Raw genomic sequence first — 18,219 nt, forward strand, 5'->3', positions numbered from 1 at the left:
TCATTGTTCTAATTCATTTGAAATGAATTGCAATTCACTTTAACAATTTCATTTGAATTGGAAATGAATTGAAATTCATTTCTGCTTAATTCGTTTGAATTGATTAAAATTTCATTCAATTCTTTTTTGTTGTGAAAAATTAATTCAAAATTTAACTACATATTGAATTAATATAAAATAAGAATGATTCATTTACAGCTCTGGTGTGAAAGGGGTCTTAGAGTCCTAGTGTCTGCAAATTTGCAAATTTTTCCAATAGGGAAGTAAAAATTCCCCACAATCACAAAATTTTATAAAAATTTTGATTGTTTTGTGATTAGTTTTATTTACGTGTAAGTGTATTTGTCAAAAATACACACAGTTGTAAAATAATGTAATATGTAGGCAGAGGGAAATTTTGTGACAACTAAAATATCCCACATAAACAAATGTTGGGTTCAAAACTTTGCTAAATGTTATTTTCCCTAGTTTGTACCGCTAGAGGTCGCGTCATTATTTGTTTATTCAGGTGAAAGAAAGAAATTTGAGTGTAATTTTGAATAAAAAAAATATCCGGAAGGAAATCTGTATTAATGAGGTTTTGCACAGCAATGGAAAATAAATAGAAAATAGTCACGGGTAAAGAATCAGTTCTTTTTCATTTTCCAATGTGTGTTGTGTCAAAAACTGTTTAATCTATATTTCGTTATGCCATTTCAAGTTTTTATTTAAATTTTTAAAATAACGGATAATGACGTTGTAAACGAATTTCACATTTTCTATATTTAATTAAACACAAAACAATTAATAACTTTGTATGTATATTAACAATCTTGTTTTATTTATTACAAACATTTAACAAAAAAAACATTAACTTAACAAAATTTAAACAGTTGTTTTATTCATATTCTTAAAACGAAACTAAATTAGGACATGTTAAGAAAGAAACTAGCTAAACAAACTAATTACTGTTTAGTTATGTAATTGTGATGATTGATCTCTTACATACATTTTTACTATTTTGTTTTTTATTAAACCTTAATTAAGGACATTTTATCTATTATGTATATATTCTCTGAGGTATTTTAATGTTTCTTAATAGCTTGGAATAGAGTATGTGTACGTGTTGCCTTTAACTTAGGAAGAACACAAAAATAAATGCAACGAATTGGAAAAATATGTATTAAAAACATTTAAAATGTTAAGAGAGTATTTTTCTACCTACTCACATCTAAATTTGTTTAATTAATTTAATTAAAAACTATGTATTTTGTTGAAATTATTGTCAAACACATTTAGTTGATTTTAGCATGGGTGTGTAGTAAATTACTATGTATTATTAAACTAAGTTTAGTTACTTCTTTTTTAGTTTGTAAGATGGCTAAGCTCTTAATTGCATTACTCTTGTGGCTGGCATATGATATAGAGGAGATGGTAAATTTACAAGCCCTTGTTGAACCAAACTTGAGTTAAATCCGGGTTCTTCTTTTCAATAGATTCCTGGAGTTCAGGTTCTAAGCTCTTAACCTGTGGAAAGAAATTTGAAAAAGAGTTTTATTACAATAAAAAACAGAATCTTTCAAATATGTACTTACATCTATGGCAGCTCTTTGGCTAAAGAATGCACAGCCCAGGGGAGTGGCAAAGATTAATACAAAACCACAGAACAGGGTTTGTATGGGAGCACCAGCCTTGGGGAAACGTTTCAAGAAACCTCCCTTTTCCAATTTGTTAATCAACATGGGAGTTAAAACTGTTCAAAAGAAAAATTAGAAATTATTTTTTTTGATTTGATAAAGATAAATGGATAAAGCTTTTATTACCCATGCCAGGTGTGGCCATAATTATTCTACTGGCTACTACAGCTGTAATACCCACAGCAGCTGCTTTCTTGGAAATACCCATCTCATTGTTTTGTTCATCCAAAAGGGTGACACCATTCTTCAATTCTCTGTAATGTTAATGAGGTTATTGATTACAATTTTTAAAGTTTTTCTTAGGATTATTTCATTAATAACTTACTGCATACGCATCATGGGAACATTAATGCAATTGGCAGCAGCCACGGCGGCCAATGGAACCAAACGGCCGATTAAGGGATTCATGTTCTGCAAAGACACAATTAAATTTTTTTGTTATTGATGTACTAAATTAAACAAAACGGATATTGTAGATATAGAACTGTTTACCCTTCACCTTGTAATTCAAATATTCATTTGCGAACCTATAAAGTTTTTGGATCCTACGATGGACTTATTCAGAAGGACATCAGAAAAATAAACTTGTGACCATCAGAACCTCCTATTGGCAAAACTTTGTAAAGCTCTCGTAGCTGAAATATGGAGACTACATTATTCTAGCTTGCTGTCCAACCTATCCTTTGCTACTGAAAGCATGTGGACTTCCACTAGTCTTCTCATTCTTAAAGGCAAATAAGGTCCCTGGAGCAGATAACATTGCAACTGAAATGCTCAAAGCGGACAGCCAAACATTATCTTCCTTCCTACAACCACTGATCCAAACCTTCTGGTTTACTAACGAGTTGGATCCCCAGCTCAAAGAAGGTATTATCGTAAACATTACCAAAAAAGGAGAGTTATAACTATTCTCAGTGTAATAAACAAGAATATCCCAAACTATTTTGCAGAACTTCGGAATGAGGAAGCTGGGTTCCGTCCACAGAAGTCTTGCATTGATCAGATCAATTCCTTGCGGACGATTGCGGAACAGTCCAACGAGTGGCAGTCAAATATGTATATGGTCTTTATCGACTTCGAAAAAGCTTTCGATACCTTAAGACACGACGCGATATGAAGCGCTATTGCTTGTAAAGGTATTCCAACAAAACTTATAACAATTTTTGTTGCCGAATTGAGCATGACAAGACTCTAAGCAACCGCTTCGAAGTACTTACAGGAGTCAGGCATGGAGGCGTATTGTCGACTTTGCTGTTCAACATTGTGCTTGCTTGACGTTATCATACGTAATGCAACTCAAGCTAGCAGAGGAATAAGATGGGGCCTCAATGAATGCCTTGAATATGCCGACGACATTTGGCCTGAAACAATATCAAACGCAAATCTGTGGAACAGAATAAATCAACGGCCAATTCAGATTAAAATATTCAATCGAAAATGGCGATGTATTGGCCATACTTTGCGCAGGCCCATAGGAGACATAGCAAACACCACCACTGATCACCACAGAGTTGAGAGATTATGCAAAGTGGTCTTAGCTGGAGGAAATCAAGCATAAATCGTCATAAGTGGGATGTTTTGGTTTACTTCTTTAATTTATAAAAAAGTGCCGTTGAAGCACACAGATGGCCCACGAAAGCTTATGGTGAAGGTGTTTCGTCGGTTTCAATGATTTGTGCGGTTCAGAAGTGATGACTTTGGAAGGCAAAGGAAGACATAGATCGTCCAGGCCAGTCAAACAAGTTTGAAGACCATGAAATGGAGGCATTACTCCATGAAGATTGTTGTCAAACTCAACAAGAGCTTGCAAAATCATTGTGAGCTACTCAATCAGCAATTTAAAAACGTTTGAAAGCAGCAGGATTCACCCAAAAGCAGGGAAATTTGGTACCATACGAATTGAAGCTGAGAGACCTTGAAAGACGATTGTGTATGTCTGAAATGCTGCTTGGACGCTATAAAAGAAAATCATTTTTGCATCGAATCATTACTTGAAAAATGGATCCATTAAGATAACCCGAAGCGTAAGAGATCGTATGTGAAGCCAGGAAAACCAACCGAATCGACACCTAAATATTCCTGGCGCTAAGGTAATGCTCTGTATTTGGTGGGACCAAAAGTGTCCTATATATTATAAGCTGCTGAAATCTGGCCAGATCATTACAGGAAACCTGGACCGAACGCAACTGATTCGTTTGAAGTGAGCAGTTGCCGAAAAACGCCTAGAATATTGGTGATAAACGAGGTCACAAATAAAACGGTTTCTTTACAAGTTTTGTTTTTTCTATTACCCTTCATTCACCATAGGTGAAAATTTTGCATTTGCAACACCGTAAATAATATATATTCTGAATCGTTATAGACCGTCCGCCTTTTTGTTGAAATCAACTTTCCGAAGCCCCCAAATAACTTTCAAACATGATTGATACATCAATAAATCGACTATAGTCCTGGTTCGGTTGCTATTTAATATCGGTCCACTTAAACCACGATATTTTTTAATATTTATCTTAAAGTATGTATATTCTGCTGAAGGGTATATAAGATTCGGCACAGCATTATACGAATACACAAATATCTATCTTTCCCAATTTAAACTCACCTTAACTATTCTATTTAAAGATAAAGCTGTGGTCAAGGCACCACCTGTAGCCAAAACATATGAAGTCAACAATTGCCTAAAAATAAAAATAAAATAATACAAAATAATATTTATTATACAATAATCAAATTTAATTATATTCTATTAAACTAAACACTCAATTAATGAATGAATTGTTGAATAAACAAACTTACTCTTTGGAGAGGGGTGTGGAACCGGAACGGTTTGTATAATTGACCACTGCGTTAAATGTTTGATTTACCCACTGCCAGAAAATAACAGCCGGTGTAGTTTTGTAGAACGAAAGCATGCCTAAGTGCGCAAAAGAACGAAAAGAACAATTGTTAGTAAATGCAAATAATTTACATAAAAATTACGAATGCGTTTTGAAAAAAAAAAGAAAACACAATTTTTTTTTGTTGGTATTTTACAATATTTACAATTTCAATTTGTGTGTAATAAATACATGTATTTGGATGGTACAATGAACTTGACATTGGATTGTTTTATTTATTCTATTGTTATTAATATTTTTATTTATGTCTTTTATTAGCGTTTAACAGGGCGGAAGGAAGAAGAGAGAAAGAAATGTTTGATGTGTGTTATGTAATTGACACACATCATACACATGTTTTAAATGTATGACGTAGGAGCTACAGTTGTGAGGGAATATTTAGTTAGAATTTCATTAATTTTAGTCAGAATTTCTAAATTTCAAACAAATTTGGAGTCTAACAATTTTTAATTTCTTTTAGTTTTGGACTTCAAATAGAATTTATTTCTTTACACGAAATTCCAAATTGTAAATAGAAATGTTTTGTTTTAAAAGAAATTTGAATAGAAACTGATTAAATAAATTCCATATCTTTAATTGATATGTTTGAAGTTCTCAATTTCGAAAAAATTCGCTATTTAAAATGAAGTTTGAAGAGAAATTGCTTGTTTCAGTTTAAAATAAAGTACATATTTAAAAATTTTGAATACTAATTTTTTATTTCGATAAGAAATTCACAATAAATTAACAATTGCGACTGAAAATTTTCAATTCGAAATTAAATTTGCAATTTCAAAAACAAATTTTCAATTTCGAAAATATAAAATTTAAAAGAAGAAAAAAATTTTAATTTCGAAAATAAATTTTTAATTTTGATAATGAATTTTCAGATTTGAAAATAAATTTTTAATTTAAAAAATAATTATAATTTTCAAAATTTTTTATTTTGGAAAATAAATAATTGATTTAATTTTAAAAACATATTTTTAATAAAAAATTTAAATTGAAATTCGAATAACAATTCTCTATTTCGAATAGAAATTCTCAGTTTTCACAATAAATTATTGAATTTCTAATATAAATTGTCTCTTTTGAACTGAAATTCTCAGTTTAGAAATATTAAATTTTGAAATAGAAAAAAAGGAGTTCTTAAATACTGTCAATTTCTAAAATATAAAATTTAAAAAAAAATAAATTTTAATTTCGAAAATAAATTTTCAATTTTGATAATGAATTTTCAGTTTTTAATTTCAAAAATAATAATAATTTTCATAATTTTAATTTTTCAATAAAATTCATTATTTGAAATAGAAGTTTTAATTTTGGAAAATAAATTATTGATTTAAGTTTAAAATCCGATTTTTAATAAAAATTTCAAATCGAAATTAGAGTATTTTTCGTATTTACAATACATGATCAATTTCGAAAATAAACTTTCTATTTCTAAAATTAATTTTCAATTTCGAAATAATTTGTTTAATTTCGAATTCTCAGTTTAGAAATATTACATTTCGAAGGAGAAAATAAAATAAGATTTCTTATTTTATTCCAAAAATACTGTCAATTTCGAAAGAAATTTTTTAATGAACATTTCAAATTGAAATTCGAACATTTCAAATTGAAATTCGAACAATTTCGAATTCACAATAAATGATGAATTTCTAAAAAAAATTTTCAATTTCGAAATAATTTTTTTAATTTCGAAAAATATTTTAAATTTCGAGAAAAAAATATATCAATTTTGAATATTAATTTTCAATCTAAAATATTGAATTTCTAATTTCTCTCAGTTTAGAAATTTAAATTTTGAAATAGAAAATAAAGTTAAATTTCTTAAATATTGTCAATTTCGAAAATAGAAAATTTAAAAAAAAAAAATTTTTAATTTCGAAAATAAATTTTAAATTTTGGTAATGAATTTTCAGTTTCGAAAATAAATTTTTAATTTTCGAAATTCTCAAATTCCAAAAAAAATTTATTATTTAAAATAAAGTTCTGATTTTGTAAGATTTTTAATGAACATTTTGAATTGAAATTCGGACAATAATTCTCTATTTATCACATTAAATTATCAATTTCGAAAATTAATTTTCAGTTTCGAAATATATTTTTTAATTTCGAAAAAAATATATCAATTTTGAATATTAATTTTCAATCTAAAATATTGAATTTTAAATTTCTCTCTTGAACTAAAATTCTCAGTTTAGAAATTTAAATTTCGATAAAATATTGTCAATTTCGAAAATATAAAATTTAAAAAAATAAATTTTTAATTTCGAAAATAAATTTTAAATTTTGAAAATGAATTTTCAGTTTCGAAAATAAATTTTTAATTTTCGAAATTCTCAATTTCCAATAAAATTTATTATTTAAAATAGAAGTTCAGAAGATTTTTAATGAAAATTTTGAATTGAAATTCGAACAATTAATTTTCAGTTTCTAAATATATTTTTTAATTTCGAAAAAAATATATTAATTTTGAATATTAATTTTCAATCTAAAATATTCAATTTCTAATAGAAATTGTCACTTTTAAATGGAAATTCTCAGTTTAGAAATATTAAATTCCGAAATAGATATTAAAGTAAGAGTTCGTAATTTCTTATAAAATTCCTCAGTTTTATATACAAATTTTGAAATTCAAATGAAAGTTCTCTATGAGAAAAATTACTTTTAATGTCTTAAATATCAAGTTTTTGATACAAAAATGTACATTTAATAATTAATGATTTTTAAAATCGATCAGAAATTCTCAATTTTTAATTTCAAATACATTATCAGCCCAATTATGAATAAAAGATTCCGGGGGAGCTTGTTCCCCGGGAGTTTCTTCCCATTGAATTTGAATAGGAAAAATTAAAAAAGGGAAAAAACTCCCGGGGAATATTTATTCATAATTGGGCTGATAATGTATTTGAAATTAAAAATTGAGAATTATCAAATTAATCCAAAATTCTCTATATTAAACAGAAAATGTAGACATGAATAAAAAAATTCAACAGATGAAATTTCTCCTTTCGAAATAAATTGCTCAATTTAGAAAAAAATCCAAATAGAATATTAAACTCAAAAAACCGATTTCGTAAAGATATTTTTAAATCCGAATATAATTATTCTGACATATTGGTATTAGGATGGAAATTAAATTTTCTAAAGAAATTATCGATTTGGAATAACAATTTTGAAAGGAATTTCTATATTATTAAATATAAAATCTTGGTTTTGAAACTGTTTCATTTTTTCAAATAAAAATTCTCAAATTCGAGTATAGAAATAATAAATGCCGATTAGTAAAGATCACGTTAAAATTGAAATTTTATATTTGAAACATAATTCCTACATTTTAAATAGAATGATCAATTTTGAAATTTTAAAATTCAAAAGCAATATTTCCATACAAAATTTTAAATTAAAATTTCAAATAAATATTTTCCTTCGTTTTCATAATCATTTTTATTTTTTTTATTTTATGTGTTTATAAAATAAATTTGTATGGAATTTTCATTTTATAAACCAGTTCTGAAATAAAAATTTTATTATTAGAAATTCTATATTGAATAGATCAAGGCACACTTAGAAAGGTGACTGCGATGAAACAGCTGATTATTTTATTTATTCAGTTTGAATTGTCAATTCACTTGTGAACTTTGACAGTTCACCTACTTTTTAACAAAAACAAAGTACCTGTTGTTTTTGTATTGTTGTAGTGATGCAGTCACCTTTCTAAGTGTGCCCTGGAATAGATTATCAATATCTGAATTTCTAAATATCGATAATTACTTTTCTATTACCAATAAGAATAGAAACAATAATTTTCGAATATAAATAATTAATTTCAGATTTGTACTTCTGAATAAAAAGCATAAGCTCGAGCAAGAATTTTTAATTTCGTTATTTAAAATTTCATTACATAGAATTTTCTATGTTTGGAATATAAAGCAAAATTTCGCATAAAAAAAGCTAAATTTCGAATATTAATTCATTTGAATTAAGAACAGAAACTTATGAATTGAAATCTCAAATTTAAATTTTGAAAAATAATTTCAAAATAAAAATTTCTAATTTTCGAAAATTAATTTTCAATTTAGAATAAAAATTTTCTTTTACGAATGGAAATATTAAATTTTTAAAAGAAATTCTGATGTTCAAATCGAAATAATCAAATAGATATTTTAAATTTTTAACCAAAATATCTTGGTTTTTTATACAAAATCTTAATTTTGAATATGATTTTTTAGTTTTATTTGGAATTCTTAATTTACAAAATCGGAAAAAATATTTTTTAACCCGATTTTTTTTTTACCAAAATGAAAAAACTGCAAAAAAAAAAAATTTTGTTTACCTAAAAACATTTAAAATTTTTATTTTGAAGTATAATTTGGTGAAGGGTATATAAGATTCGGCACAGCCGAATATACATAGCTCTCTTACTTGTTTTTTTAAAATCATTCATATTGTGTTATTATTAAATCTATGGATTACTCTGTAAATAAAACGATTCAGAAATTCAAATTTGTATTCTAAATACATTTTAATACGAAACTGTGTTCTATCGAATTACTTAGTAAATAAAATATTCCTTCTCTACTTACATCCAGTAATTAAGGTATTCATGGGAACCTGAGCTGACATGCGACCAATTATCAAAGATTTCTCGCCGGTCTCGGGATGGAAAGCGGAATCGTACAAATATTTGGCGCGCCATAAATCCTCGACATTCTTAACATCTGACACGGGTTTACCAGCACGATAATCATTGACAATTCTCTTTGCTCTTTCCAATTCGGAATTTGTGGCCAATAGATTTAAAGGATTGGTCAGCAGGAAAAAGTGTTTGGCACGGTTCATATAAGTGCTTTGATCATATTTGGGCTGATCAATGTCAACTTTGGGTAGTGTTGTCGTCATGTTGTTAAATTTTTATTTATGTCTCTGGTTGTTGTTGATAAATGTAACGCCAAATTCGCACTTAACCTTGAAAAGAAAACAAAAAAAGAAAAAATATTAAAGTAAAAACTTAAAATTATCAGCTTATCAATTTTAATAAAACATTTCAATTATTTGAACATATTAAATAATAATTATCAACGTGTGGACAGTATTGATAAGATTTATGAACTTGTTTAAAAAAAACTTGAAAAATATTTATGTATAGAAACCAAATAATCTGCTGTTTCTTATTTCTTTGCTAGCACTATAGGGGGTATTTTACGGATTCATGCCAAGATGTCGGGAGTTTATCTCAATTATATATATAGTTCGTTTGCTGGGTTTTAATATTATAATTATTTAAAGCTCTATTCTGTGGCCATTCAAAAGTGTAATTCGTTATCAGTTTAAGTTTATTTATAATAAACATGTTTCTCTCGTTATTGTTTTATTTTATAAAATATATTTTTAATCTCAAATCAAAGTCTGTGTTATTGTAAAAATGTCTGTCTAATGAATCGAATTTAATTTTATAACATTCTCAAGGAAGGACTTCGACCTTCTTCTCTTGGTGTATAACAGTTTCATTCGTTTGTAATAAATGTGTGAAATTGTTATTTAAAACATAATGGATCCTATGATCTGAATTAAAGTACTTGAAAAGCATGTGGAGTATGATAATTGTTTATTTTTAAGTGGAAATTAACACTTATTTTCATTAATTTTGAATTATATTGTTACTTTAAATATTTATAGATTGCTTTTTACATTCATATATGTATTAAATATAACCACATGGCCAAGGTTTTCGAAAATTATATACACCATCCACTAAAGTTTCTTAGTCGAATATCGTTCTCGAATCAAAAAGCAGCCAGGTTAGTTTGATGATATTAATCAATAGCAAATACTTTCGCAAAGATTTTTGAATCGAGAAATTCACCCCTTTCGTCAATAACATGTGAAATTTTGCTGCAATGAAATATATCATGATATCTATCATGATATTCCCATGAACTTTTCATTCACAGTAGTTAATTTTATTCGTAACAGCTGATTATTCACCCCTATCGCGCATTAATATTTCACATAAAAGATGTTGCCTTTTCCCATTTATCGTTCATCAACTTTGTTCATGTGAAAAAATTCCCGATGTTTCGATGGAATCAAGGCGTATTTAACAGCAGTGGCGAATTGAAATAAATACAGGCGAATTCACTTATTTTTTATATATAGAGTTTGTCATACGGGCGGATATTTTTTATATATGTAGTTTGACATTTGTGCGTGCTATTTCTATAATCAGCTGTGCTGCCGATGGCACCTTATTAAATGCACCTTGGATGGAATTGTGTAAACAATAAACAGCTGTTACGAACACAATCAACTATTGTGAATGAAAAGTTCCTGGGAATATCACGATAGCAATTTTCCCTTCGAGGGGTATGATATTTCATGGGAACATAAATTTCACATGTTTTTCACGATATTTATTGATTGTTTCATCTAAAAATTTCACAACATGGGGAATTTTTGCACATGAACAAAGTTGATGAACTAAAAATGGGAAAAGCCAACATCTTTTATGTGAAATATTGATTCGCGAAAGGGTGATTATTGAGAATGGTTCGTTACTGCTAACGTTCACATTTATTATGAATTCACAATAATATCATGAAGTTGTCTATTTAAATGAAAAAATATTTCATGAAGATTTTCAATTGCAATTGCATTTTAAACCTCTATTTTAAACCAATTTTATTTTAAGGTAAAAAAATATACCAGGTTATTGTTTGAATAAAAAAACGTTGGAATAAAAAGAAACAAAAGACATGTGAATGTTCATATTTATCACAATTAGGGTTTTTAATTTCCCGACCTTTTTTGATTCCCGGGAATCGGGAAATTTTTTTCTACATTCCCGGGTACCCGGCTATTCCCGAAATATATAATGATACTGTAAATTAGGAATATTATAGCCAAATTTCATATAAAAACTTAGTGTTATAATCATTATATATAGAACTTCGAATTAATTAATAAAATTTTAGCTTAATTCACTAAAATCTTAATCCGTAATTAAAGAATGTCAGCCTTTCATTCCATAAATCCATTGGAATATTGAATTTATTAGATTCATTCCTTTGTTTAAACTGAATTAATTTTAAAATTAATTAATAACAGAATTTATTCAAACTTTGAATGATTAAATTTTTGTTTAATCAAATCATTTACAAAATTAATTGAAAAAATTGTCTTGCCTTTTTGTACTAGATTTGGATTGAAGAAAAATTTAATCATTTAATAAATTTTTGAAGCTATTTTGTTATGGATTTGAAGAAGAAATTTAAAGAAATTAGAATGATTTAATAAGAAATAAATTCTATAAATAATGAATTCATTTTATAAATTTTCATACGAAAAACCCCAAATAAATAATAATAATAAGCGGTCTATTATTTCCGAGATATAAGCAAAAAACTGTAAACAACTTTTTACTGTTTTTTGGTGAAAAAAAATAGAGTTCCAACTTGTTTTCAATGTATTTTCGTCAGTTTTTAATTCCCGGCTAAAAATCCCGGGAATCGGGTAGTGAAAAATTGGCAAAATTCCAGGGAAATTTGTACCGGGAATTCCCGGCATAAAAAACCTAATCACAATAAGTAAATTGTTTCTCTCTTTACACATATTTACCGTTATAACGGCAGAAATAAGCAAATAAAGCAGCATTACATACATTTAACATACCCCGCCTAAAGGCAGCCTTGCCGGTTAGAGGGTTAAGCAAACTGTAATTTGGGAAGAAAATATTTATTAAGTTTGGACCACTCAACAGAGGGAGAGCGGCATTCAGGCCATTGCATTTAGTATGGAGAAAATTGCAAATATCCAGACGAACCAAGCTCAGAATATTCAATGCATATTGAATATCGGATCTCTGCAACACAACCAATGAGGAACCCATACTGAAAAACATATCAAATGCAGACAATAGAGGTGGATCGTGTTCATACTATCAGGAAGATGTCAGATAGTATTACAAGAGTGGAAAACTCAAGAAGAAGAAGTATTGCTCGACCCAAGAACACCTGGAAACGCACGATACTCCAAGAACTAAGACAATCACCCCTATCGTGAAAAACATGTGAAATTTGTGTTCCCATGAAATATCCATTTCCCTCGAAGGGAAAATTGCTATCGTGATATTCCCCTAAACTTTTCATTCACAATAGTTAATTTTGTTCGTACCAGCTGTTTATTGTTTACAAAATTTCATCTAAAAATTTCACAACATGGGGAATTTTTTCACGTGAACAAAGTTTATGAACGAAAAATGGGAAATGGGAACATATCTCATGTGAAATATTGATTCGCGATAGGGGTGTATGCAATCTTACATGGGATGGCGGGAATGCAACAGCAGCAAAGCGTGTAAGAATAAGATGCTTTGTGGAAGAACAATAATGGAGGAAAAAAAAGGTTTGCCTACTTCGACCTTCGTTAGAGTCAGCTTTAAACTTGATCTATTTTATTTCACTTTATTTCGAAATTAGATTGTTCTAGTTCAAGAAAATATATAGCATTGTTGGTTATTGGAAATTTAAAAAAAAAAACAGTTCGTTGTAGCCAACATTTGTTCATTCTCGAATGTTTGGTCAGTCGGGTATATTTATAGTTGTATGTGCAAATAAATGTATTTGTTTACTTTTTATATTTTTTATAAAAAGCTACATATATTTGCGGTTAATAACTCTTATAGATTTTCTATGTCGTCATAGAAAATTTGTAATTGCAATTCATATTTTATTGCTGAGTGTTCAGATTTTATTATTAAATAAAAAACACCACATGATATCAATAAGATAGTTGTTTAATAAATATGTATGTAATTGCTTTTAGAATTGTTAATAAAATATGTTTTATTTTGGTTATTGTTTTGCTAAATTAGCAATTAGTTCTTAGTGGGAATCTAAAGTACTAAGAACACATCTAGTTCTAAGAAACATAGATCGAGAGAACACTAAACGGTTTTATTTGAAACATGCTATATAACCGATGCACCAAATCAGGGCTGTACGAAGGTTAAAAGTAATTTCTTTGAGCCGACCTTTGTGATTTTGTTTTGTTGAGGTATAGAGAGATTCTTGTTTGTCTACTACTTCTCTTTATTTGGATAAATACATTGGTAAACTATTCTGAATTGATACGTTGCTGTAATTTTATGCATTTTCAAAGGAACCCACCACCAATTATTTTGAAAAACTTTGTGTTGTATAAGTTTCTCGTTGGAGAGCGAAATATCCATGATTCGTCGACTATGACGATCTTTTAGATGTAGTTTGATGCATTGCAATGCCAATTTTTCACATTTCATGGCAACAGGCTAAACTACATTTTTTTGTGCGATTGTATATCGAATACAGATGGAACTAATACCTATTTATGTTAAGTCCCACGTCAATCGTCCAGTATCAGTTATCTCATACCATCGAAGTTTTCTGGATTAACAAGCGATTTTAGAAGATCTTCAGGAAATACGTCCTGGAAGGAACGACAATTTGGACACCTTATTTCGTTTTCGTTCACTCCAGAACGAATTGTGTGCAGGTTGTTTAATTGTTAATACAAATAGATTTACAATAAATCTGTAAGATATTTAAAATATGTTTAATAGGACTTCTAATAGGATACGTGCATGAGTCTTACTGAATGTTGACACATCCGGAATGTAGTAGAATCTGAAAGATAATACTTGCCCAAAACAAACTTATGCTCCACGACATATCCCTTGGAAATCCTATATTCCAGAACGCAAATGATTCTGATGTTAAATAAGAGACAGTTGTAGGCAGTTTTTAACCTTAAAAGCAACGATTTGTCACAGCGCTGTGTATAAACCAGTTGGCCTTATTGGTTGACTTTTATGTAATCTTTATATTACATTGAATAAGGCATTAGATACACATTCGGAATCTTAATATGGTTTCTCATGCTCCTTGAGATATCCCTGGAAATCCTGTACTCCAGAACTCAGATGATTCTGGTATTAATTAAGAGACAGTCGTCGAGTTTCCTTAGCGAACATCCGAAGGGAATGCAGTTAAGAACCGTTTATATAAAAGTTTGTACAACGGCATATACCGGAATCACCAACCGATTAAACCCGAGTTCGGCCACATTCAGGCAGACATTATCTATCTGTGTTTAGAAGAGCTATTTTGGCTGGTGCTTGTTCCCATACAAACAAATGTATGCCGTACGTCCAAAGTCTTTATTGTTAACTTAATTTATAAGCAACATCATTTGTTAATCATATGTGATGCACGAGCGTAGAGATGCTAATCGGGACTGATTTTCGAAAATCCCGGGGTTCGGGATTAGGTAAAGAATCCGACCCGGAAACCCGACCCGGAAAATACCGAAAATAAAAAATCCCGGGCTTTGGGATTTAAGAAATCCCGAAACACCGGGATTTTCGGGAACAGGATTCCCCGTTTGGCATCTCTATATGTAATGCACATTACAGGAAAGGGTTAAATGATTCGCCACTTTGTTAGTTTTTCATGAGTGTTTATCCTTGGGATCATGTGTAGCCTGGAATATTGAGTAAAAGTACTTAACAAGTATTGTAATGTTGTTGTCTAATGATGTCCCATATTGTTGATGTGATATACACTTTGTTCATTATGCTGTTCCTATCCACTCCAGATAATAGTACCGGTAAATGTCCAGTCAGCTGGTTAAGATGTTAACATTTGCTTTGTTCAAATTTCAAAGTATTCAGCTATCCCATGTACAAATTATCCTCTTGATTTTAAAGAAAACTGGACAACATATATTTTTCTTCACCGCATGACCTGCAAGTCATCAGAAATCCCTAGATGAGGGAGATGCACTGTGGTTCCATTCCCAAATCCATCTGGACAAAATTATTAAACCTGTATCTACAGAATAAAGCGAAATTTGGTTTTGTAATAGCCAAGAACTTGATCTCTTGCACTGTTTTTTAATTGGTCATTTGGTTTTCCTGAGGGAAGTGTCAGAAGTTCAACAAAACTCCGCTCAAATCTTTCTTTAAAAATCACTAACAAATCTAAATAACTTATAGTTCATATGTTTTAGCACATAGAAGTTGACTGTATTTAGCTCCTCTTTACCCTTTTGAAGATCGTCTACGATTTCTCTGATATCTACGTGGATGGCCTTCGACATCACGGCCATTTTTTATTTCCGATTATCGCTAAAACCTAAACGTTTAGCACAGTGTTGTGATTTAGGAGTATCTAAAATATTTTTCAGTTCACTGACTATCATCGTAGATTTCCATGTCATTTTGAGGGCGTTACATAGGTTCTTGAGTTTAGCAGCCAAAATTAGTAATAGTAATTCAAGTGAGCAAGATAAGTAATATGAAAATCATGAAAAAATAAGCTTAATTTGATAACTTTCTCACATACATAATTGACGTAGTTTGGGCTGAACGATCAGATGGTAAATTTTTGGTTATACCTCTAGTTTCTATCACTTTCGATATAACTTATTCAAAAGCCATTTTTATGATCAATAACGTCTGCAGTATAACGGTATTTTTCATAGAAAGTCGTCTATTTAACAATATTTTCTATAGAAAATTTTGTGTATTACAGAATTTTGTATAGAAAATCTGATTTATTACAGATTTTCTATAGAAATTCTGATGTATAACTGCAGTATAACAGTATCTTCTATTGAAAGTCGTGTGTGTAAAAGTGTTTCCTTTAGAAAATCATCAGTATAACAGGTTTACAGAAAGTTTTCTGTAGAAAAATCCTCTGTATAAATATATTTTGTATAGAAAATCTTTTGTATAACAGTATTTTCTATAGAAAATCTGGTGTATAGCATTAGTTTTTATAAGAAATTTTCAGTATAACTGTATTTTCTGTAGAAAATCTTTAGTATAACAGTTTTTTGTACAGAAAATCTTCAGTATACCAGTATTTTTTAGAGAATATCTTCAATATAAATAACATTATATTTACAAATGATTTGCATCACAAAACTACGCTTATTTGAAAATAAATTAAAATCCCAGACTTTTAGAAGTCTGAGGTTGGAAAAAGTGCTATTTGAATATTATTTTGATACAGTAGTACACATTTTTCATTTTCAATCCCCGTTCTATAGCTTTGGTGATCATCAGGATAATATTCCAATATTTTAACAAGCAACGTATCAGTCTATCTCAGTACATTCGTCATAATTTGTATTAAAAAAGCAACAGTTAGATGTTGCCTAATAATCAAAACTGCTGTTTTCATTCATAAACATTTAAACCCTTTATGCACTTATAGGGTTAAATGGCAGTAGTAAAAACAACAACCAAAATTTGTAAAAGTTCATTGATTTTTTGTTTGGGGTTTTATTCAATTCCCAGTTTCTTTGCGCTTTGGATTTAAACGGCAAGAAACCAAAAGAGATTTTGTTTATACATATTTCCAAAACAATAATGAATGTAAAATAGAAATGTATACTAATGTTTTTCTTAGTGGTGGTTTGTTGTGTGTTATTGTTGCCAAAGCATAAAACCAAACGTCGACAGAGAGTTGGGCGGACAGAAAGAACATTTTCTGTGATAACGATTTTTCACAAACAAATTTAATGTCGGACACAGACCAGGCCGTTTAATTCAATTTCAAGACCAATGTCAAATTTTTGGTTCTATATAAGTGAAAGCAACAACAACCTCACTAGCAGCAGTAGCAGCAGCAGCAACAACAACAACAATAACCTCAAGTAGTTGTTGTATTTGATGATTATAAGCAGTAAATGCTGATTTTCGTATTTTACTTAATAGTATTAATTTATTAAACACATTGTAGTTGTAGTAAGTAGTTGTTGTTTTTTTCTTTCAATTATTTGTTAGAATTGTTTGAATTGGAAACTGTTGAAGAGGCATTCAGTCGGGCAGCAAGGTTAGAGTGTCAATCACTAATTCATTCTTATCGCTTTAATTTTGTGTCCAAAAAAATATCACTTGTTACATAATTTAAAGCAAAAATTTCTTATTTAACATGATTTTTGTTTTCTATTATTAATAAAGATTTTATTTTAAACTGTTTTAGTTTTGAGTTCTAATAAAGTTTTGTTAATATCTCACACTTTAGTCAGTTGAAAAATTTAACTAAAAACCCAGCTGTCTAATCATAGAATTCCATTAGAAACTCTCAGCCAGTCAGCTAGCACCTTTTTTACTGGTTAAATGAACGTTTGGAATTCATTAACATTCAGTATAAAACACACAAACACACATTTATACTTAAAATATATGTATGTATGTATATTTATCAGACATAAAAATTCACAAGTTTCTTTCTCAATCGCTTAGAATTTTTACCTTCTTTAATTTTGCACGCGCCGCTTTATTTTACGTACTTTTCGGTTATTTTATTCTTGAGTTTCGACCGGTTTGGCAGTAGAGTGAAAACTGATTTTAGTCTGACAGTAATTTAACTGCTGCTGCTCCACTCTTAACAGAAAGCTAAATTAAAGTACAACTACAATGTTGTGCTTATTGTTGTTGTGCTGACAAATGTTTGTTGTTTTATTTTTCATATATATTTTTTATTTTTTTTTGTGGAAAAAGCTTAAAATCGATAGAGTATATGAATTTGTTGTTGTCTTGTTTGAAACACTCTCTCATAATGAAATATTACTATAGCAGGCAGTGTAGCCAGATACACGGGTAGTTTGGTTAC

At 29.1% G+C, this 18,219-nt stretch overlaps 1 protein-coding gene across 1 annotated transcript; it reads right to left on the minus strand.

The window, feature by feature from the left end:
* Window positions 1-875: 875 nt before the first annotated feature.
* Window positions 876-18,006, minus strand: Sfxn1-3 (Sideroflexin-1-3). The gene is made up of 8 exons (XM_065511033.1): window positions 17,859-18,006; window positions 9,145-9,526; window positions 4,473-4,590; window positions 4,279-4,354; window positions 2,002-2,087; window positions 1,803-1,930; window positions 1,575-1,732; window positions 876-1,506 (listed from the first exon to the last, which is right to left on the minus strand). The coding sequence occupies exons 2-8, from the start codon at window positions 9,458-9,460 to the stop codon at window positions 1,420-1,422; spliced, it is 969 nt and encodes a 322-aa protein (XP_065367105.1). The 5' UTR covers window positions 9,461-9,526; window positions 17,859-18,006; the 3' UTR covers window positions 876-1,419.
* Between the last annotated feature and the right edge of the window lie 213 nt (window positions 18,007-18,219).

The sequence above is a fragment of the Calliphora vicina genome, chromosome 1 (genome assembly GCF_958450345.1).
Source record: "Calliphora vicina chromosome 1, idCalVici1.1, whole genome shotgun sequence".
NCBI classification, from domain to species: domain Eukaryota; kingdom Metazoa; phylum Arthropoda; class Insecta; order Diptera; family Calliphoridae; genus Calliphora; species Calliphora vicina.